Raw genomic sequence first — 25,505 nt, 5'->3', positions numbered from 1 at the left:
TAAGGAGGTGAGAATATACGTAATATTGTGCATACACTCAGGAGCGGCACGAATATTTGTAACTTGTGGGGAATTGGAGTGTTCAGAACAATCATGGTGGAATACTGTCCCTCTTTGTGACCCACATCATTGACATTGATTGGCATGAAGTTCATTTCTCATCCGCGAAACAGTAATAAAGTGAACGCAAAATTTAATGAAGATTTAACCAATCAAATATTAATATTTTCTGTTGTGACACATTGCACCAATCCTGACATCGTTGATTTAATTTGGCTTAGGAAAATTGGAGGTTAATTACAATAAAACTAAATTGAAGAATGTAAAAAGAAATTTCAAGATACAACTTTTTCCTCTAGTGTAGAAATATTTAAGTAACTTCAGCTGTGGTGCGAAACTTAAGTTCGATGTACGAGAAATTTTAGAACTGATTGTGAGTTGGAATCCCACCTGCTATTTAGCCTATCAGATGCAGTTTAGAAGAATCGTGTGAATGTATTCAATGACGTGCAGTTTGGTAGGTCGTTTGGAAATGGCATGTCACTGCATATCCTTCTTGTCCTTTGTTTTAGAACTGTGCTATGTAGGCTATATGGCAAGGATATATGTTATTATACATGGATAATTTTACATTTAATATGTGAGATCTTTGTGAACATTGCCAAAGTAATTGAATGCATTGAGGTCTTAAGTGCATGATCTGAATCTGTAGAGAAGCGTTTGCGCAACAAACTGCAGCATATAAAATGACATGTAGTGAAAGCTAACGATTTATAGGTTATATGACTTGTAGTCTAACCTTTCAATTGTTTTCAAGCCCGGGCACGGCGACTACAAGAGAAGGCAAATTAAAGAACCGTCCAATGTAGGCTATAGCATATTTAAGATTGTCCAAAGCAAAGCAAAGCAACCTGTTGGTTGACCTCATACGTAACAGAAATTCTATGTTGAGACTTCATACTAGTATCGTATCATATCATCATATCATATATCATGTCACATCATGCCATATCATATATTATATATTTTATATGTATTTATATAAATAGTTTAAATATTTGTAATATTTTCTGATATTTGAATCTCGGCTCTGACTTTGACAAAAGTAATCATATTTATTTATTTATTTATTTAATTATTATTATTATTATTATTATTATTATTATTATTATTATTATTATTATTAATAATATCCATGTGTTAGACAACAGCAATTAGCAAATAAGAGGATCACATTAGATACAATAATAACACAGTAATATTAACTAAGATAACAGAATTTACAAGGATAATACTGACAGATATGTTACAAGTACCTATACAAAAAATGAAATCTATAGGCCTACATTAAATGGGTCAAATTAAAAAATATAATAATAATAATAATAATAATAATAATAATAATAATAATAATAATAATAATAATAATAATAATAATAATAATAATAATTTGCCAACTATGATGCAGCCACTGTGTAGGGATTTGGTGCCAAATTCTAGATTACAAACGGTCGTTTTAAAAGTTGTCAATTTGTAGCAACTTTATTTACAAAGTTTGCAACCATTAAAACGATTGAATTAAGTAAATAACTCCAGCAATGAGATTCCCTCGTCTTCAAACTCATCAGAATCACCGGCGTAGCTTAGGCGGCCAAGGCGCTTGCCTGCCGATTCGGAGTTGCGCTCGGGCGCGGGTTCGATTCCCGCTTGGGCTGATTACCTGGTTAGGTTTTTCCGATGTTTTCCCCAACTATAAACTATAAGGCAAATGTCAGGTAATCTATGGCGAATCCTCGGCCTCTTCTCGCCAAATATCCTGTCGCTGTCATCAATTCCATCGACGCTAAATAACCTCGTAGTTGATACAGTGTCGTTAAATAACCAAGTAAAAAAATCACAGGACAAGTTGCGCACACCTAGTCCCTGTTAAAGGAATGTAAATCCTCTCTTCTCTCTGGGATTCAAATCCGATCCCGCTGGGTTAGTAGCCAGACGTGCAACAACTTTAGCCACAGCGGAGGATATTGTGAGGCATGGGTGAGAGATACAAAAAGGTAATAAAAATATACTTTTCGCAAACTATAACAAGAGTAAGGGCGTACTTTGCTTCTGTTTGGAACCAATAACGTTATGGAGGATTGAGGTGCTATTGAAGTATGAGAAACTCATATGAATGTTTGTTTTTCAGGTATCCAAGGAGGAATACGATACTTGTAGGATCACGAATCCAAACCCTCGGATTATAGCAATTTGTGATAAGCCTTACAAGTTGATGTACTTCACCATAACATTTCGATCTTTTACTCCGCAACCTGGGGGGTTGGAATTCCAACCTGGCCAGGATTACTACTTCATATGTAAGTATCTACATGCATAAGTGATTCTAGAAATAGCAACGGTTTACTATTTTTATGGCAGTGTTAAACATTATTTTATTTTTTTTAACTAAAATCATTAATTTGTAGTACTTTCAAATTCAGAATCTCGACCTTTTATTGTGTTTTATATAGTAGGCCTGTTATAGCTTTAAGTAAAACTTAACATATCCTCAAAATGCTCCTGTCATAATTGAGCTTGGAGAAATATTGTGAACATATTAATGGCCCAATTCAATATGATAAGAAGTAAAAAAAAGAAGTACATATTTGGAATTATTGTTTGTTAGGTATTGGCCATAAATCTGTTTATTACGTATAGAGAGAATTAAGTAAAATTCCACAGTATTGTGGCTATAAAAAGAGTGTAATTCTCTTTATAAATAATATTTTATTCAGTTAAAAACGGTGTTCAATAGAGAATCATTTTATTTACTTCCGATTAGAAACGAAACTTACTCTGATTCAATCCAAAAACATTTTCAGTTTTTCTATATGAAATTCGTTGTATAAAATTATTACAGTAAATGGAAAGTAAGCGAAAAAACTTCTAAGGGGTTATATATAGCATATAAAAAATGTTATTTCTCCATACACTTAAACCCTTTTTTGAGGGAATTCTGTGCTCTTAATTTCTGAAAATTCCCTTTCGATCTAAAAGACAAAATATTTGCCTACCTAAAACGATTTTGGAATTGTGAATTTTCAACATCTTCATTTTATAATTTGTACCAAATTCCCATTTAAAAATTACTCACGGGATATTAAATATTTTTAGTAATTCCTTTCTTTTTTTGTCTTACAGTTAACATTCAAATTAACAAGCCCTAGCTCAGTGATTCGAATATGTGCATTGCAAGAGAAAAAAGAATATTTTTCTTCATACGTTTAAATATTAAGGATTTTTTCATTGATTTTCTTTTTTTTTTCTTTCAATTATTTTTGTTGGGGATAGGTTAAAGATTGAGCTACAGTTCGTTGAACCTACTAGGAAAAAGAACCATGCAATTATCTAAAAAAAATTGTGGACGATATGATTTAAACAGAACTGGAAAATGCAGTTTTGAGAAAATGAGCATTGTAGATTGTTGGCTGGTATTTTGTTTGCATGGCAGGGCATTGACGCATAACTTGATCAGTTTTACAGATATCTTAAAATGTCTTTCAGAGATATAAAGCTAAGAGTTGATATTAATTAATGTAAGGAAACAAGATAAATATTTTCTACCCCTGAAGGCTTATGTAACTCCTTAAACGATATTACCTCATGGCTGTGCTTTTTTATATATATATATATATATATTGAACTGAGCCTGAATTTTTGTGATAGTTATTTCGTATATAGGCGTCTAGAATCAAAACCCTCAAAGTCCATAAAACAAAATTTGTGGGAAAATGGAAAAAACTGTTTCCATATAAATAAACATTCTTGGGATATAAACAATGCTTTTATCAAGTATTTTATTATCATTAGATACGTTCAAACAAATTACAGGATTGCCCCTTCATTGAAACTAACAAATTCGTGAGGTTAAATTAGCACCTAACTGATTTTGAAACTGAAAAGTGTATTTGGAGGCTTTTGAAAGTGAGAGAATTAGTTCTAAGCACAAAAATGAGTCAAAAAGTAAAACATTTTAACTTACACATTACAAATTATGTAGGCAATGAAACCCAGACATGAAGTATGATTATGCACATGCTTTAAACATAACAGCAGTATAAATTTGAATATATGTTACATTTTTTAAGTTCATACAAATTTTACACAATATTGTCACATTCCTCTTCCTCCAGATTAACAGTTTCTTCTTCGTCTTCTTATTCTTCACGTTCATTTCTATTGTTTTTTCTTGTTACTACCTTTGCAACAACAGTGTCAGTTCTATAGTTAAACTCATCTTGCACTGTTATCTGTTCTTTCAATGCAGATCGTCTTAAAATAAATCTTTTACAGGGACTGAACTTAAAATAGCAGGAGATCTTAAAATTATGTCTGCCGCTTTCTTCCAGTCTTGAAGAGGTAGGCCTACATCTTCATTTTCAAGATTAAAGATTGTTCCATGTTTGCTAATAATATCTTTATATTCTTGGGATCTACAATCACTTCCTTATTTCTTTTTCGATTACTCCAAATATGCGATCGGGAGGGAGAAATGAATGCCCAACCACAGGAAATGTAATTTACACTTTTTTAATAGTTAGAGGTGCTTTAGTGAGCAGTCATTTAGAGCACATTCCAATCATTCTTGTATTTTTATTTTGTGCAGTAATAAAATAGTCTTATTGCTGATTATCTGATGAAGAGTAGAAAACGGAATGGAACTTCTTTATGTCCAACAAACTTAAACTGTTGGATTTCCATTTACTGCCAACAGCATGATTACAAGCTGGTATAGCAGGAGGGCACAAGAGGAGTACCGACAATATTACGTAATTAATTATTAATTGGTAAGAATAGGCCTACAGTATGTTATAATAATTTAATACTGTACATAATATTTATTTTCATCATATCATGTTTTCTATGTGATGAAAATATAATTTCAACCACACATACCTTTCTTTCCTTTTTATTTCTCTTTTCCATTTCTCCCTATTTAGTGTTTTTACAGGAGCTTTTCTTTGTTAACATTTTTGTAACTCACTGCTCATTCTATCCACCATTTCACTGAATATTATTAGAGTAGAAATTAAACTTAATAAGGTTTAACAAGAGCTTAACCACACAAATAATAAATCAACATCGCACAGCTGAGGAATGCTGGGTAAAGCAGTCCCACAACCTGATTGGCAGAAAGGGACTTTGAGGTTTTTGAAACTAACAATGGCCGAAATTCAGTTGGATCTAGCGGATATTGAAACTAACCCTAACTTTTGTCCAGCATTTTCAGAGGAATCCAGCGGATATTGCAGAAAAATAATGCCAGCATCGGATTGGCCATGCGAAGATACACAGAAAAATAACTTTATCTCATTTTTTTTCTTCGATGGACTTGGCGGGTTTTGATTCTAGACGCCTCATATATCAACCATAATATTTACAGTACTTATTTTCAGATACAGCTATTCATTATTCTGTTACGAGTTGGTGTTTTTGCAGGTGGAATCTAGGCGTATATATACTGCCTTGCTCAATGCCTAGTAGTGCAGTAATGTACAGTTCCCCAAAAAAAGGAATGAGACTACTCTTGGTGATGCGAAAAACTAGTTAAGTTGTATAGCGCGGTCCATGCAATATCATGCAGGAAGACATCTGGCAGTGCATGCGTATTTTCAGCTATTCCAAAGTACACACCAGTCAAAATATTATCATTTATCTGTCCATTTCTGGTACAGATCCCTGATTACGTCCCATAATCTTTTATCTTTTATGAAACTATGGAAGGAACTGTGTGGCAAAAAGTCACTTATCGCAGGGGAAAAACAATGTTTTTTATGAAATGATAATTGTAGAGCAATGAAAAAGATCATAGTGACCACGAGAAAGCGAACAAGGACCACGACAAGAACCAGGAGCATGATATGGACTGTGAGAAACAACAAGGACCATGGCAAATACAACAGTAACTACTATTATAAGGACTACGGCAAGAACAAAGACGAAGACAAGGACCACGACAAGAGTCACGACATGGACCACAACAAAGGCCACAATTAGGATCACAATCAGGATCACGATAAGCATCACGACAAGGACTACAAAGATCATGATAAGGGACACGATATGGATCAAAAGAGTCACGAAAGGACCACGATAAGAACTAAGACCACGATAAGCACCATTGCAAAGACAACAAATACCACTATACGGACCATGAAAATAACAAGAAAGATAAGGACCATAACAATAAAGAGGACTAAAAATGACCACGACAAAGATAACAAGGATCACGATAAGGAACATAACAAAGACAACGAGGACTACTAAGAGGATAAGGGCCACGAAAAGGACAAAGACAAGGACCACGATAAGGAGTACGGCATGGACAAACGACAAGGATCACGATAATGACCATGAAATGGACTACGATAAGGACCACAAAGACCAGAAAAGCACCATGATAAGGGCCATGTCAAAGACAAAAAGATCCATGGTAGGACAACACAAAACAAAGACAAGGCAACGAAATGGATCACGTTAACTATCACGATATGCGCCACAAGAACCACAAAGATCATGATAAATACCATGACAAGGACAGTGACATTGACCACGATAAGGATCACGACATGGACTCTACAAGGGCAATGAAAATTATCACGAAATGATAACGAAAAGGATCATTACAAGAACAGTAATAATGCCCACAATAGAGATTACGAGGAGTAGGTTATTTTACGACGCTTTATCAACATCTTAGGTTATTTAGCGTCTGAATGGGATGAAAGTGATAATGCCGGTGAAATGAGTCCGGGGTCCAGAACCGAAAGTTATCCAGCATTTGCTCATATTGGGTTGAGGGAAAGCCCCGGAAAAAACCTCAACCAGGTAACTTGCCCCGACCGGGAATCGAACCCGGGCCACCTGGTTTCGCGGCCAGACGCGCTAACCGTTACTCCACAGGTGCGGACCGATTACGAGTACTACGAGGACAATGATTACCATGAAATGATCACGATAAGGATCACTACAAGAACAATGACAACGACAACGATAAGGATCCCGATAAGGACCACTACAAGGACAATGACCACGATAAGGATCATGATAAGAGCCACTACGAGGACAATAACTGACAACAATAAGGAAAACTACAAGGAAGTGACTGACTGCGGTAAGGGCTACTACAAGGACACTATCAATGATTACGATAAGTATGACATGAACCACTGCAAGGACAATGAAATTGACCACAACAAGAATCACGATAAGGATTACTGCAAGGACAATGACAGTGGCCACAATAGGAACCATAATGAAATCTATACATTAAATGGATCAAATTTAAAATATAATGATGATGATGATAATAATAATAATAATAATAATAATAATAATAATAATATGATCAACTGTGATTAGAATAGAAGCGAAATTCGGAGAACATGGGCATGTCAGAGACATAAATAGATCTGGTAGACCATCTTCTGACAACGTTTTAGATAAATAATTGTAGTTTAGTTAAAAACTGCATACCTCTTTTTGTGTACGTCTTATGTTATCAAATCATATAATCACCAGGACCTCAATTCTCTTACTTTCTGTTAAGAACATTTTGTTTTGTGTTGATTTCATCAATGAAACAATTTACATAACACGAAAGAACAACAGTTGGTAGTTTTAATATTTCAGTAGTAACTAAACACTGACCTAAGTCCTAACAGCCTAATCTCCCCTTATTATGTAGGCTTTAGTGATAATAAGTTGACATACAATAAAGTGCATACATACTGTCCAGTACTAAAGGTTAATTAATAAAAAGAGTAAGTACCGAAGATTTCACTGTAGATTTTGTACATTTTCAGCCACATCATCCAAGGATGATCTGCACCGACGTATTGGTGGACGGTGCTCCACCCACAATATGAAGGTTGTGTTCAAGGTTTGCTGCCGACCTGAGGATCTTAACAACCAAAGTAAGTGTTGTATACTTTCGAATATCTAGTGAAATTTAATTGGAAAATTTACACGTTTAATGGATATAGAGTTTTACATAAATTCTACCAGTCATTTCAAAATACACTTGTTTAAATAATTAATTAGCAGACTAAACTGCATTTTCTTATCTAAGTAATAAATATACACCAATAATCCACACTGAAGTAGCCACTTTCTGCAGTTATTTGGTTTTTGTGTCAGTAAGTGATTATCCCTCCTTACTTACTTACAAATGGCTTTTAAGGAACCCGAAGGTTCATTGCCGCCCTCACATAAGCCCGCCATCGGTCCCTATCCTGTGCAAGATTAAGCCAGTCTCTATCATCATACCCCACCTCCCTCAAATCCATTTTAATATTATCCTCCCATCTACGTCTCGGCCTCCCTAAAGGTCTTTTTCCCTCCGGTCTCCCAACTAACACTCTATATGCATTTCTGGATTCGCCCATACGTGCTACATGCCCTGCCCATCTCAAACGTCTGGATTTCAAGTTCCTAATTATGTCAGGTGAAGAATACAATGCGTGCAGTTCTGTGTTGTCTAACTTTCTCCATTCTCCTGTAACTTCATCCCGCTTAGCCCCAAATATTTTCCTAAGCACCTTATTCTCAAAAACCCTTAACCTATGTTCCTCTCTCAGAGTGAGAGTCCAAGTTTCACAGCCATATAGAAGAACCGGTAATATAACTGTTTTATAAATTCTAACTTTCAGATTTTTGGACAGCAGACTGGATGATAATAGCTTCTCAACCGAATAATAACACGCATTTCCCATATTTATTCTGCGTTTAATTTCCTCCCGAGTGTCATTTATATTTGTTACTGTTGCTCCAAGATATTTGAATTTTTCCACCTCTTCGAAGGATAAATCTCCAATACTTATATTTCCATTTCGTACAATATTCCCGTCACGAGACATAATCATATACTTTGTCTTTTCGGGATTTACTTCCAAACCGATCACTTTACTTGCTTCAAGTAAAATTTCCGTGTTTTCCCTAACCGTTTGTGTATTTTCTCCTAACATATTCACGTCATCTGCATAGACAAGAAGCTGATGTAGCCCGTTCAATTCCAAACCCTGCCTGTTATCCTGAACTTTCCTAATGGCATATTCTAAAGCGAAGTTAAAAAGTAAAGGTGATAGTGCATCTCCCTGCTTTAGCCCGCAGTGAATTGGAAAAGCATCAGATAGAAACTGACCTATACGGACTCTGCTGTATGTTTCACTGAGACACATTTTAATTAATCGAACTAGTTTCTTGGGAATACCAAATTCAATAAGAATATCATATAATACTTCCCTCTTAACCGAGTCATAAGCCTTTTTGAAATCTATGAATAACTGATGTACTGTACCCTTATACTCCCATTTTTTCTCCATTATCTGCCGAATACAAAAAATCTGATCAATAGTCGATCTATTACGCCGAAAACCGCACTGATGATCCCCAATAATTTCATCTACGTACGGAGTTAATCTCCTCAAAAGAATATTGGACAAAATTTTGTACGACGTCAACAAAAGTGATATTCCTCGAAAGTTACCACAGTTGGTTTTGTCCCCCTTTTTAAAAATAGGTACAATTATGGACTCCTTCCATTGTTCTGGTACAATTTCCTTTTCCCAAATAGCAAGTACAAGTTTATAAATTTCGCTATATAATGCACTTCCACCCTCTTGTATTAATTCTGCTGGAATTTGATCGATACCTGGAGACTTGTACTTTTTCAGATTTTCTATCGCAATTTCGACTTCTGAAAGCGTGGGTTCGGGTATAAATGGCTCAGCAGTTTGTATTTCAATTTCGTCCCGATCATTTCTATTTGGCCTATGTACATTTAGTAGTTGCGCAAAATAGTTTTTCCATCTGTTTAGGATTGATGGAGAGTCTGCAAGCAAGTCACCATTCTCATCCTTGATCACGTTTACCCTTGGCTGATATCCGTTCTTAAATTCCTTTATACCCTTATATAAATCTCGAATGTTTTTATTCTTACTATTTGTTTCTACCTCATTCAGTTTTTCCTTCAAGTAACCTCTCTTTTTATTCCTAAGTGTACGACTTGCTTCCCGTCTTTCATTGAAATAATTATCTCTCTTCTCCTCAACTGGATCCTGTAAGAATTTCAATTTTGCCTGTTTCCTTCTTTCTACTACCATGCAACAATCTTCATCAAACCACGGTTTCTTTTTCTTAGTTTCATAATAACCTATGCTCTGCTCAGCTGCAATTTTGATACTATCTCTGATATTTTCCCACACGCTATTAACATCTAATTCTTTCTCAACTTCGTCGGAACTTTCTAAAGTGGCAAACCTATTCGAAATTTCGACCTGATAATTTTGCTTAGCTTCCTCGTCCTTTAATTTCAAAATATTGAATTTAGTAATATTAACTTGTTGCTCTACTCGCTTGGCTACTGATAATCTTTCTCTTAATTCTCCAATCACCAAATAATGGTCAGAATTACAGTCTGCACCCCTGAAAGTTCGAATATCTACTATACTAGTATGTCTCCGTTTATCTATCAAGATGTGATCTATTTGGTTGTGTGTCAATCCATCTGGAGAAGTCCAAGTATATTTATGTATATCCTTATGGGGGAATGTTGTACTTTTGACAATTAAATTTTTCGATGTGGCAAAGTTGACTAATCTAACTCCATTGTCACTACTAATTGCGTGTAGGCTCTCTTTTCCAATAGTTGGTCTAAAAATATCCTCCCGTCCTACTTTAGCGTTGAAATCCCCCAATAAAATTTTCATATGATATCTAGGGAACTGATCAAAAGTATGTTCCAATTCCTCATAGAAGCTATCCTTTATATAGTCGTCTTTCTCTTCTGTAGGGGCGTGAGCATTTATAACTATGATGTCGCACCATCTACCCTTAAGTACCTACTGGCTCCAAATTAAAAATAATGCCTATTCCACCTAAAGACATTACAGTGGATAATGTTTCACTGTACAAATACAATCAATTTCTTGGATAGAATTTACTCATTTTATGCATAGATTCATGGAATGACCTTTCTTTTTTTATTAATTTCCTATAATGTGTAACATCTGTTCTTAAATGTAAATTGTGATACAAAGTATGGCGTGCATTTTTTATTATATTGTTATTTCTCATCATAAGTAATGTTCTTAATTGAAAATTAGCACGAAATTTCACTACCTTGAATATAATAATAATAATAATAATAATAATAATAATAATAATAATAATAATAATAATAATTTATTTTAGCTGGCAGAGTTAAGGCCGTAAGGCCTTCTCTTCCACTCAACCAGCAAATTTTCATTCTGTACGTTACAAATATCTATCGGCTTTATGTTACAAATAATTTTGTCCTGCTAGATTCGCATTTGGGATCACTGCGCCATGCCTCACCTCCTAATCAAATGCGACAGCTGCCGGAAAGTAACTTGGAAGGTGACAAGATAGATATTTATCTAAGCTTGCCAGATATCTGTGTAGCTGTGTTCGCATATGCGTAGAGCTTAGTCGGCTTTGAAAATTTCCGTTGGACCCGAGAAATACAGGGCTCTTACAAAAGACGTTTCCAGTTTCGAACATATGTAATTTACATTCTATTAATCTGAGGTGCGTGAAATAGCACCAATGGAATAAGAAACTCAAAAAGTTTAGTTGTGGCAACATTGTTTCCTAGTTGGTAACTCTGCCTTATAATAGCGCATATAAACAAATTTGTTCGTTGTTGAGGCGAAATGGCTGTTACAAAGGACAGAAAAGCTTTTTGTGTGCTTGATTTTCATGTGAACCAGTCGGTTATTAATGTGCAATGGCATTACCGAACATTGTTTGGTGCAGATCCACCTAGTGGGCCTACAATCTGTAAATGGTACAATGATTTTAAGGCAAGATTCTTCGCAATTGATTGCGATTTCATCCGTACCGACTACAGTTGCTGCAAGCCCTAAAACCAGAGGACAAAGTGCTGCGAAGAAATTTCTGCATAAGTATGCAGACTTTAATTGAAATCGATGATGAATTTATTCGTTCCATGGTGTTTTCTGACGAAGCCAATTTTCATCTTCTGGTAAGGTGAACAGATACAACCTCAGAATCTGGGGGTCGGAAAATCCGCGTACTTAACGTGGAACTTGTCATAGGCTTGATGTGTGCCGTGTTACCAGGGGGGGGGGACACATTGAACATCTTCAAGGTAAGGAGCTAAACGTTTTGAGTTTCTTTTTCCATTGGTACTATTTTCATATACCTCAGATTCATAGAACGTAAATTACATGTGTTCGAAACCGGAAAGGTCTTTTGTAGGAGCCCTGTACTTCACATAATTCACAGCGTTTGATATTGAGTCATATTTTAAAAAGTGCTTATGTCTAGAGGAGTAGAGAATATGAAAGTTAAGAATTACGGTAATGAGATTCGAACCGGCGCACGATCTCCTATTACGTCCACAAGATCCCGAGCAATAAGGTTATTCTGCTTTTCCGGAAAATTGAAGTATTTATATTTACTGAGAATTCTGTTGCAGTTAAGACAATGATTCCCCAGATTTCTCGATTCACGATGCCCTTAAGCAGTGGTGTCACTCTATTTCTTTAAGAACCGGTTCTCTCCGCTAATTACCGCAAATCCCAAAATTTTAATATAAAAAGGAAGACAATAATAAGCCACTACAAATAAAGAAAAATTGCAATGCAACATGCTATGCAGAATTATTAATAGAGTAATTTAAAAATTCGCAATTGCGGTCACGTCACGAAGAAGGGGAGTACAGAATATTCACAAACCAACTAACTAGCTTTGAATATCTGATACACCGACATATTGTTTGAAATATCCGAAGATTCGTCTGTACATGCACTTAAATCCTCTGTATCATGTTAATCTAACCTTAAATGTACGGCGTTGTTATTAAGTGACAGGGGTGAGTGTTTCCTTAAGGGGTTAGGTACAGTAAAAATTTTGGAAATATTGAACTTTTTTCCCCTCCATCACTGTATCTTGTACAGTAGTGAAAATTGGTATGTATAAAACACTGTCCTTCTGTTATATGAAAAAAAAATATTTTTACGATTAAAAAAATTATTTATATATATTTTTTTAATTCAATATGGTGGCAGTTTACTGTGCAGTGATGAAGCTTTTCCCTCATATCTCATAAACTTGTTAACATTTTCATGTTCTCTCTCTTTTATTTTATAACTGTAACTCATGTTTACAATATCATGCTCTTTCAACTACATTCCTTAATAAATATTTTTTTTTATTTTGTGTTAGAAGACCATTTTTTAAATGAATTATTTTTTATCAGACTGTCTATCAAAGGTAGAGAAGTGATCTTGAATCATATTGTAGATATGACATGCATATATACACACACAAAATTTCATTACAGAATGTTGGATAGTTTATGAGTTTTGTGGGAAACGCTTCATCACTGCACAGTGAACTGAATTTTGGAAAAAAGAAATGTATTTTTTTTAATCTTAAAAATATTTTTTTTCATATAACAGAAGGTCAATGTTTTACACATACTAATTTTCATTATTGTACAAGATACAGTAATGGAGGGGGAAAATGTTGAATATTTTCGAAATTTTACTGCTATAAGCTGTACCTGATCCCTTAAGAGGCGAGCATGTTCCCTAGATCAGAAATGCAATATGACGTTATTATGAAGTGACGTTGATGTACTAAACATTTATCAATTTAACTTCTTACTCTCCGAAACATAAACTACTGTCTTGATTAACTTTTGTTAGTCATACCGCTACCACCACCACTAAAAAACTTGATCGAACGCTTTAACGCTTCATTGCAGTACACTGATTGCTCTATCCTAATTGGATTCAAACACAAGCGCATCTTAAATGATGCCGAAAGCTACCGGCCCAATGATCAATAATCCATTCAGTATTGTCAGTGTTCTTAATAAAAAAAAAATTGAATTTGAATAAAAACTATCGTAGGAGATAAAAGAAGAGAGAGCATAGTGAAAAAAAATTTGGGGAAAAAAAAGATTAAAATGATTCTAAGTGAATTTTATCACCTCTAGAGACGCCATTTTAAATGGTCAGCGCTGGAGGGGCTAATTACATGTAAAAGTTTGAAAGCTTTTTTTTTGTGTACATTTTTTCGCGTATGTGTAAACTGAAAGTTTAAATATCTCAGACGTTAGTAGAGATATATGCATGACATTTTTAGAGCACATTCCGAAGATATCATGAAAAATATTTATTGGGTAAAATTTTGATACATGCAATATATAGAGAGTTATGATGTTTTGCATTTAAATTTGAATGTATATATATATATATATACAGTATGTTATTCTGTTGAAAATACTTCAATGCACATATTAAAATTCTGTCCATACAATTTGTAGAACAATCCCTTGTCATAATTTTGATGCCAGAAACTTTAGTCTACCATAAAAATTATGACAGATATTAAGTGTCAGACATACCACTGCATTATACTACGAGGGGGGAGTCATAAATAGACATCCAAAATATTTTTGGAAATTCTGAACCTGTGTAAATGTAGCATTTAAGGCATATGTTACCCACAAAATATTGTTTGATTATGTTGATAAGGAATCAAGTCTTAAATTTCACTTTCCTTTCCCTTTAAATGATACCGAAAGCTACTGGCCCAATGACCAATAATGCATTCAGTATTGTCAGTACTCTTAATAAAAAAAAAAAATAATAATAATTCAAATTTAATAAAAATTATCGTGGGAGAAATATTAAAAGAAGAAAACGAGCTATCTTATCAATGTATCTAATAGTGTATTTTGTAGTTGAAAGTCCATTTATTTTTTAATTATATTGTTCAGTACAATGTTTCATTATTGTGTATACGATATTAGCATCAGAAGGGAAAATGGTAGACGACTGCCCAAGTGATCACAGATGTGTTTCGAGGCTGGGAGGCGCCAGGACACTTTTCTGCTTTTCATATTGTCAAGCATTGCATTTATGATGTCATTTTATTCATATTTAAACAATTTCATAGTGAAGTCTACTCTAAGATCTAATAACCTCTTTGTTTTGCTATCAGGAAATCACTCCAATTTTGTTTTCTATATGTAACCAACTGGTTCTGTTCTAACAGAATGGCCCAATAGCTTATGCTTCGAAATTCCAGAGCCAGGGCACTTTTCTTTTAGAAATACACCCTTGGTTTCGAGATTGTGGGCATATCATATTCCTGTCCTGACTGCCTGTACACTTGGACAGGAAACAACAATGTAGCAGGGGCGTATTTTGCGGACTACCGGGGCTACCGGCAGTAGCCCAAGGAAATTACAAAAGAAAAAGTTTATAATATAACATAATGTAATAATTTTGTATTATTAGTTTTACCATAGTAATTGAAATTAAAGTAATTGTTAGATTTATATGCGCTCTCTGCTCTCGAAAAGAAACAAGTTGTCAAGGCGGCATCGCTGGAGAAACCGCTTGCTACGTGAGGTAGCCTGTTACCGTTTCGCTCACGCTTTCCTTCGCACAACTGCCCGTCCCCCCCGCTCCCTCCTGTTTCCATCGTGCACTGTAGGCGGGCGAGTTGCCGCTCTCGTGATCGGTTTCTTCACAGGCGCGAAGCAGCAATACGCTTAGTACGCTAGCAATTGAATGTGATTGTGTTCTTGCAGTGCATTATTTTAAATCTGTGATTTGTTCGAGTGTCTAAGAGTTATATTAATTGTGAATTATTAAGTTTTTAATTTCCCAATTAAGTGATATTGTGAAAAATATGGCAGAACAAGTCTCTGGAGAGGTTTGTGTTGGAAATGACTGTGTAATAGAAGGTTTATTAAAAGTGCCTTTTAACCGTCGTACATAACAACGAGAAAGTTGAAATTGTGAAAATGGAAAGACCAACTTCTGAGTTAAATTTGTCCATGGACGTAAAAGAAAAACAGCGAGAGTACACACGCCATTTCACTTCAACATCATATGGTAAGTGGAATTGGTTGTGTGGTACTTCTAAACTGTCTAAACTATTTTGCTGGCCATGTTTGTTATTTAACCGCGAAACTAATATGTGGTCAAAAGAGGGGTTTTCTAATATGAACTCCCTTCGAACGGCAGTCCTAGAATACGACAAATCAAAAGCTCATATTTGTAGTAGCATGAACTTTGCAAACTTTGGGAAGACAAAAATTGATTTACAGCTAGATAAGCGAAAAGCTCTACACATCAACCAACACAATGCTCTTGTGAAAAAAAAAATCGGGAGATTTTACTGCATCTTATTAACACAGTCTGCTTTCTAGGAAAACAAGAATTGGCTTTTCGGGGTCATAACGAGAGTGTGGAATCAGACAATATAGGAAATTATATTGAATATTTAAGTTCCTTAAGTGAATTTGACCATTTACTGGCCAATCATCTTGAGAGTTCAACAGTATTTCGTGGCACTTCTCTCGCAATTCAGAATGACTTAATATTTGCTATAAGTGGGGTTATGGTAAAGAACATAAAATCTTTTGTGGCCATTGTTGTTGATGAAACAAGTTACTGCTCTAATCAGAGTCAATTGTCCACTGTTTTAAGATACGTCGACAGTACTGCCAATGTTCAAGAACGGTTTATAGGATTCACAAATGTCAGTTCGGACAAAACTGCTGCTGCTTTGTTTCAGCATGTGGAAGGTGTTATAGCAGAATACAATGTCGGCAATAAGTTAATTGCACAGACATACGATGGTGCTTCAGTTATGGCGGGAAATATTAATGGCTTAAAAACAAAAGTTCAAGAAAAGTATCCTCAAGCACTATTTGTCCATTGTTCTCAATTTAGTTTTTCAATAAACTACTTCATCCATTCCAGAATGTCGCATTTTTTTTTTCAAAACACTGTCGGGTTTAGCTGCATTTTTCTCATAATCTCCTAAAAGATCAGAAAACTCAAGGAATTTATGAAACAGAAACTCCCAAAAGTAGCACCAACTAGATTGAATTTTACATCTCGGCTTGTAAATACAGTAAAATAATACAGAGAAAAACGGACTGCTTTCTTTAAAAATATCATTTTGTAATGACTCTGAAGAAAACTGGGATGATGCTGTAAATGTGCAGGCTCAAGGATATTTGAATTTTTTCACACAGTTTCAGAATATATTTCTTCTTGAAGTCTATGCTAGAGTGTTCGCACATACAGATGAGCTCTACAATATTCTTCAGACAAAAAGTCTAGACATAGCATACTACTTGCAAAAGGTATCAAAGTTAAAAAAAAAAAAAACTATATCCGAGTTCAGACGTAGTGGGTTTCCGTCCATATGGAGTAATATGGAAAATGAAAATTCTTCAGCCAATACAATGGAACCACCATTAAAGCGAAGAAAAGGAGATGATGAATTGAAATACAGGCAGCTGTACTACAGCATACTAGATCGTATGCACATGGAAATTACTGACAGATTTTCTGATTATGGAAAGCTTCAGTTCACACATCTTCTAGATTCTCAAAAATTTTCTGCTTATAGATAAAACTTCCCGAATGAGGCACTACACAAATTATTTCAGTCCTATAACAGTCACTTTGATCAAGTACGTTTGAAAAATGAATTAAGTGTAATATATTCAGCAGAAGTCTTTGATTTTTCGAACAAACCTATCCATGAAATATTAGCTGCCATATAAGAAAACCAGCTGAACCAAGTTATTCCTGAAGTCCTTAAATTGGCAACATTAATTGTGACAATACCAGCTACGTCAGCATCGGTAGAAAGAACATTTTCTGCGTTGAAGAGAATAAAATCCTACTGTAGATCAACTCATACACAAGAACGTTTATCCGGCTTGGCACTAGGCTAATATCCATTGAAAAGTCATTTCTACAGAAACTTTGCAAGTGACCCAACTGTAATTTCAAGGACGAAGTCATCAACGTATTTTCGTCCCAATCAAGACGTCTGGAATTCACATAAATATGTAAGGAATTTTATTATAGGGATTTTAAAATATATTTTGTGTAAGAATAGGGTCAGTGGTAGCCCAAACCCTTTAACTAGTATAGCCCGCCACTGCAATGTAGTAATAAATACTGTATGATCGCTTCGAGCCGTAATGTTGTTTATTTTTGCACTATGTTTACTGCAGTCAGAGGCGGCTTTAGAGGCAGTGCCGTCGTGCCTTGGCACTAGCAGAACACAAGAGAGAAAACGAGAATTCATATTTTCCGCGCAAAACCATAGAGAAATAAGTTACGGTTGTACCACAGTTTAGTACATACAGTTGGGAAGCTCTATACTTAATAAATATGCATCCATAGATAGTTGCTGACCACCAGGATCGCTACTATCGCCTCATCATTGACACTTTCCCGAGCAGACGATAATGTATGTTCGGGTTTTCTATTTCAGTGTATGGAGCTCAGTGAAATATTATATTATAACTTTATTGCGTATCATTGTTAAGTTTTATTTAGTGTAATGTGTCCATAAGTTCGTTTACTTCTTATTGCATAATTTGTTGCAGAAATAATTACAAAACTGTGTTATTTTCATGTGAAGAGAATTTTACATGTTAACATAATCTATTCGCATCAAAATTTAAATTTAGAATGGAAGCTATTTTGAGGTTTAATAAATAGAATTTATATTGTGATTTTAATTTAGCACATCTGCCTTCCTTAATTGTAGATAGAAAATTTACCATACCACTCCTATTAAATTAGTGTACGTACGATTGTGTTACTTCGTCTCTTAAGAAGTAGATAAATGAAGGGTACACGGGAAAAACGATCAAGGTCCACAAAAAATCGAAATTGAGTTAATAATGCTGTCTTATAGTGGAAAAGAATTACTATCATATTGTGGTCTAGCTAGTAATAAGAAATCATCATTCTTGACATTCCACTACGTCAATTTCTATTAAATACAACATAACAAAGTATTAAGTGCTTAAACTTTAAAATTCGTTTTTCTCGAAACTTTCTAAAATGGACCTTGATCGTTATTCCCGTGTACCCTTCAAATAGGCTACAATAATTCAGTACGTGCTCAATTGTAGTATTAAAATACAGACAAATTGATTGTGCGGCGTATCATACATGACATTATGCTTAATTATAATGTATAATTGAGAATGTAGGAATATAAACAATAACCTATAATTTCCATATGACAACATAGGCCTACATATGTAATGGCAGGGCATTGGAGACTTTATAAATCTATTTGCTCTATTAATAGCGCTGTGAGGTTACCGTATTTCAATATAGTGCAGTACAGCTGTTCTTTAGTTAAGTGTCCGAAGGCCAGTAAGGCAGCACTCATAAAGCGGTGGAACTAGCGCTGAGGTAGTTCCTGCGATTTCGAAAGTGAAAATCGTTGAATTTATAAGAGATTTTTTGTGGAGGTGCAGGTGATCGTATAAGCAAGGCATAATGAAAGCCAAAACTAACCAAACCTAACCTGTCACAGATCCGTATATGCAAGGAGTATGAGTACAAAGGAACTACCTCTGCGCTAGTTTAGCCTACTAACATGGTACATTAATCAGACTTCAGATTGGAGTACCGTAAGAAACGAATAAATACAACTGAAATAAAGACAAATTGCATTTACAAGTTATCACACGTAACTTTATGCTTAATTATAATGTATAAATGCGAATATTGAAGTATTGATACAGTAAATATAACCTATAATTTCAACATATCTAAATATCCGTGCGGTGCAACTGAAAATTATTGAATCGTGCATAAATGAATGTACAAGAATTTCGCAATATTTAATCCAAATAAAGTCAGGTATTACACGTACGAACAACGTAATTTTCACACCAAAAATAATATTACACCTTAACTCGCAAGTGAATTGTCTGAAGTGTCTCATAATCATTGTTTTAAATGTATTAATGCAATTACACTACATTTTAGAGAAATATATGTTACTCTTTATGTATTCCAACTAATTTATATGGTTGAAACGCCGCCCTCCGTGATCGGGTTAAGCGAATCACATGGTCTATTGTTCCTAGTACTCACAGCGCTCCAAGCGGCTAGCAACTATCGCGATAAATGCAAAAAATCATCCCAAGCTTCGCAACTGTATATACTAAACTGTGGTTGTACTTGCAAACTCTACCGCTAATATTACCGTTGCCGCCAACCTCGTAACCAGTGTTTGCAGCAAGGATCTGTGCCAGGCACTATATCCCATAAGAAATATATAATGGGATGTGCGCGCAATGTTCGTTTTCTCTCGTCCATTTCAACATCTGAAACGTGCCAGGCACAGTTTACCACTCTCGTGTTTAAATGCTTTGGTAGCTGTATACAACCCATTTACTGTCTCAATTCCTCACTTCTCATGCTCTTGTCTGTTCTCCCGTTTTGTCGGAATAAGTTTCTTAGAGGGAAGGATGCAAAAATAAGATGATAAAATCTCTCCCGGTTTCTTAAAATATATTTTATTTCAGTATAGGGTAAACTAGGTTCTGTTGGACAGTCGGGCATGTTGGGCACTCCGTAATTGAACGTGTTACCACGCCACTTGTGGGCACCACATTCAGCTAGAAGTCAATGACGGAAGTAGCCACGAGTGGGGCTACTTCCGTCATTGACTTCTAGCAGAATGTGGTGCCCACAAGTGGCGTGGTAACACGTTCAAGTACGGAGTGTCCAACATGCCCGACTGTCCAACAGACCCTAGTTTACCCTATTTCTAACTGCAGTGCGAAACTGTAAACCTGTGAAGTGCTATCGTCCTATGTAATGTTGTGAAGAAATTAATTCGGTTATCACTTTATTAAAATATACGATTTCATTATTAACATAATCAAAAATAACTTCGTGTTAAATAATTGACTTACACGGCATTTAAATATTCACCAAAATCAACAAAGTGCTAAAGTTAACAGATCTGGCAAATTCAACTTTGATGTTTATTTAAAAAAACAACTGGTTGTGTGGATGAGATATGGAGAATGCGTTCTTCTGTATCCCGTGTGTTCTGTTCCAGTAAACATAACTAGTCAAAAGTGGGTGTTACAGATGTACTACACTTAGGCTTAAAGGATAAAATAAAATAGGCTATATAAAAAATCAAAGATTCATATGAATAATGTCTTCAGTTTGTGTATGCTGGTTAAATTAAACTTAAATTACAGACTCGCGATTGCAAAACATAACGAGCAAGTTGAGGAAAACAAGTTTGTCCTAAATTTAATAATACATTGCCTTCTGAAGTATGTACTGGCAGGAATGGTGAGCGGGAGAAGAGTTCGGGCCAGAAGAAGATACCAGGTGATAGACGACATTAAGATATGGATCATATGAGGAGACAAAGAGGAAGGCCTAAAATAGGAAAGACTGGAGAATGCTGGGTTTGCAGTGAAAGACCTGCCCTTGGGCAGAACACTATGAACGAATGTATAAAATTTTATGCGGCAGTAAATTTAGCATTAAGAAGGCACGATTTATCCGACGACTCAGAACACAGTGGTGTGTTTCGTAAATTAGTTCACTTCAGTTCTGAGTTAGATAAAGACTTAAAACGTTAAAAGAGTACCGGTACTTAACCAAGTCAACATAATTTAAGAGTAGGCTTAATTCTAAACTGATTCAAAACGAGTTGCTTCATTATATGTTAAAAGTGTACCACGTAGAAGTAAAAAAGAACTAGTGATTCATTGTAGACTATGCTTCTATCATTGTTGCCCATACGACTGTTGTTTCATCTCGTCCTACTATTACGTTACATTATTGAAGGAAAGCCTGTCTATTAACCGACAAGTCCGCATTTTTTTCCCTCTAATATGTCTGAACTTTGTGAGATTCATCATAGTAATAATAATAATAATAATAATAATAATAATAATAATAATAATAATAATAATAATAATGTCAATATTGTTACTGTTTATTCCTTATCTCTGGCATTAGGCATTAAATGTTTGAGCCGCCACTGACTGCAGTATTAAAATGCTAGAGGGTTTCGTATTAATGTTGTTCCTATCCTTAAAAGAAACTGATTTTTTTAACTTAAAACATTTAACAATCGGTTCTGCGAACTTTTACAAATTTAACAAGCAGTTTGGGCGAACTGGTGCGAACCGGCTGAATAACATCACTATCCTTAGGGAAAGATAAACCAACTAGTCCGTTTAATAGCTAGTTTAAGTTATAGAACGTTAAATATCTCTATACCAACAGTAGCCGTTAAATTATGTAATGCAATGTAATATATTGCTAATGCAATGTAATATATTGCTAATGCAATATAATATATTGCATTATTTTATTGTACAAAGTGTAAATCAACAAGTGAGAAAAAATTTTGGGAGACGTGTAGCAAGCAGAATCGTTCATTTAAGTGTATGGTTTATTTCGCAGAGTTGTTACGTTGCACTTACGTTTTTGTTTCAAAAAAATCTCACGCTTATATTCACAGAAATGCTGAAAATGACCATCATGGATCAGCTTCTAAACGCCTCGTTATTTACTTCCTTAATGTATTAAGTATGCCATGTATCTACAGGTATCTTGTTCAACATGTTGGTGGAGTACTTAGAATATTATGAAGACTTCTTGAGCATACAACAAACTTTGAATGGTGAAAGTGCAAATCCAGTGAATTGAAGTCAGGGGAACGAGCGGCACAGGACATTACCGTCCATCCATAGAATGTTCGCGAAAACACAAAAATGAGTCGTTGTCCTTGAAGTATTAACCATTTGGAGAATAACATTATGTGAACCTTCTTTCAACGATACATTCAGATATTTGGTCGAAAAAAAATGCAGTGTGAATTTTCTGTCAATCTTTGAAGCAAAATAAAAGGTCTCGTCAATCTCAATATGTCAGAACTGTTCCCACTAATTAATTAATGCTAAATTGTTGCTGAGGTCCTGCATTCGAAGTTGCATCGTGAATCCATTGATAAATATTTTTAATGTTTCCAATAAATTGAGCTTTATCGGCGAAGAATGTTTCGGAGCGATATCTTAGTAGATTTATTGTCGCTGTTATGGTTGTTAAAAGAATTGAAATTGACATATTTGTATCATACATTTTTAAGTATAGGCCTAGATATTATTATGCGTATTTGACAGTAAAGAGTTATTATGAAACCGAAGACCATTAAAATTACGACGTTAATTTGAGGAATAAGAGAAATAATAACTTCTACCACGAAAATATCACACAGTTCCAATAACATCAATATTTTTTAACAGATTCTGCTTTTGTCGGACATCCAGCGACAAGCAATCACTACTCTTGTCACTTGCAATGCTTTTAATAAATATGACAAGTAAAACATTCTTTATCACTACATACGCACAACGCAATAACTTACTGTTCAAAGCCAGTCTCGAATTCTCATTAACTGGATTGTTCTAACGCAGCTGCCAAACACTGAGAGTGGTTCACGCACCCCTCACCAATCACCCACAGAACAATAAAACCTGCAATGGTGTACCACAGCTGTGAAAACAAAGCCGGCATCGGCGGCCTGCAGCGGCTCTGCTGAAGAGGCTGACAATAGTGCATGTAACATAGACTCAAGTATACTAAAACTCTTAGACCTACATAGTTTATTTCCTAACAGAGAAACTAGGGCCCATGAGAGAGAAAATGGCGGCACGTGTCCTCATTTTAGACGCACATCCACAAATAAAAATAAAACGCTACACATGTAATTATGTGATATCAATGTAAAACGTCTCCATGTTAGACAAATTGTACTAACAAGAAAGCGCTCCAACATTTTTTAGTGACTAGAAATGTTAAAGGCAGTTAAAACATATTTTAAGAAAGAGAATGCTAAGTGTTGATGGTATAAAGTATAGATGATATACCTACTTTTTATGACATAGTACACTTTTGTTTTTTCTGCAGCTCTTCTGAACCGTCAGCCCAGCACAACGACAAGCACGACCGTGCCCACCACATCGGCTCCTTCCACCACAACCAGCACTACAACTCCACTGCCAACAACAGTGAAGCCCACTTCATACAAGGACCTGGACGTTCCGAACTACAATGTCAAGTCCACCACCAAGAAAACAAGTACGTACTTCATGATGCTGAATTTTACACTTTAATGTAATAATGCAGTGTAATATATTGTTTCTGTTAGAACTAAATGCAACTGGGGCTTTTGAGATGTTCATGTTCCAACCTTTTAAAGAACTCAATATTAGTGGCCAGGCATCATATATTTGTAAATGTAAGCGCTCTTAAGCCATATTGATCACTGAAGAAGGGGATTATTATTATTATTATTATTATTATTATTATTATTAATTACTTACTTACTTACTGGCTTTTAAGGAACCCGGAGGTTCATTGCCGCCCTCACATAAGCCCGCCATCGGTCCCTATCCTGAGCAAGATTAATCCAGTCCCTATCTTCACATCCCACCTCCCTCAAATCCATTTTAATATTATCTTCCCATCTACGTCTCGACCTTCCCAAAGGTCTATTTCCCTCCGGCCTCCCAACTTACACTCTATATGCATTTCTGGATTCGCCCATACGTGATACATGCCCCGCCCATCTCAGACGTCTGGATTTAATGTTCCTAATTATGTCAGGAGAAGAATACAATGCGTGCAGTTATTATGTGACTTTGCATTCACACAAGGATGATCATAATAATAATAACAGTTTTCTACAAGCGAAATAAGTTTTCCGTCTGCCATTTTGGCGCAATGCTGAACATGGCACAACATAATAGTAACAATTGAGCAATTACAATTGATTGATTAAAAAAGGCCATGCTCACACGCATTGGAAAAGTTGCTCATCCGAGAAACCTGGACGGATTTACCGAGAGCCGATGCGTGCAATACGATGTAGTGAACGCAGTTACATAATAATTACAGCAAAGATTGTCTTTTTCCGATCCATGCGATTTGTCCGATATGATGTAGCGAACGCTTACCTTAATATGACGTTATTTCAATTTTTCAGCATTCTCCTTTCAATGGACATCATGGAAAGCTCAGAGTATCTGTTCTGTGACTATTTACTCCAGAGACAGATATTCATTCCCTTCAGTGCGGAGAATGACTTTTCTACTAAAGCACTAGATTTAGGAATTGTTACAATTTACTTACTCATGGCTTTTAAGGAACCCAGAGATTCATTGCCACTCTCACATAAGTCCGCCATTGCTCCCTATTCTGAGCAAGATTAATCCAGTCTCTATCATCATATCCCACCTCCCTCAAATCCATTGTAATATTATCCTCCCATCTACATCTCGGCTATCCAAAGGTCTTCTTCTCTCCGGCCTCCCAATTAACACTCTATATGTATTTCTGGATTCGTCTATACGTGTTGCATGCCTTGCTCATCTCAAACGTCTGGATTTAATGTTCCTTATTATGTCGAGTGAAGAATACAATGCGTGTAGTTCTGTGTTGTGTAACTTTCTCCATTCTCCTGTAACTTAAACAAGTGTACTTCTTTCACTGTGTCAGTAGTTTATTTATACAGAGTGAACTGTAAGTAATGTCGTTAATTTCAGGAGGTTATTCTTTGAGATATTTCAAACAAAACAG

At 35.3% G+C, this 25,505-nt stretch overlaps 1 protein-coding gene across 1 annotated transcript in view; it reads left to right on the top strand.

The window, feature by feature from the left end:
* The window catches only part of LOC138707929 (ephrin-B1-like), an 83,153-nt gene that overhangs the window by 49,205 nt on the left and 8,443 nt on the right, over positions 1 to 25,505 (top strand). The window contains exons 2-4 of the mRNA XM_069837997.1: positions 2,189 to 2,357; positions 7,845 to 7,955; positions 23,835 to 24,005. Coding sequence (XP_069694098.1) covers positions 2,189 to 2,357; positions 7,845 to 7,955; positions 23,835 to 24,005 — 451 coding nt within the window. The remainder of the gene's footprint in view (positions 1 to 2,188; positions 2,358 to 7,844; positions 7,956 to 23,834; positions 24,006 to 25,505) is intronic.

Source organism: Periplaneta americana, chromosome 10, assembly GCF_040183065.1.
Source record: "Periplaneta americana isolate PAMFEO1 chromosome 10, P.americana_PAMFEO1_priV1, whole genome shotgun sequence".
NCBI lineage: Eukaryota > Metazoa > Arthropoda > Insecta > Blattodea > Blattidae > Periplaneta > Periplaneta americana.
The sequence above is the reverse complement of the archived record's forward strand: the minus strand, read 5'-3'. Positions and strand labels throughout refer to the sequence as shown.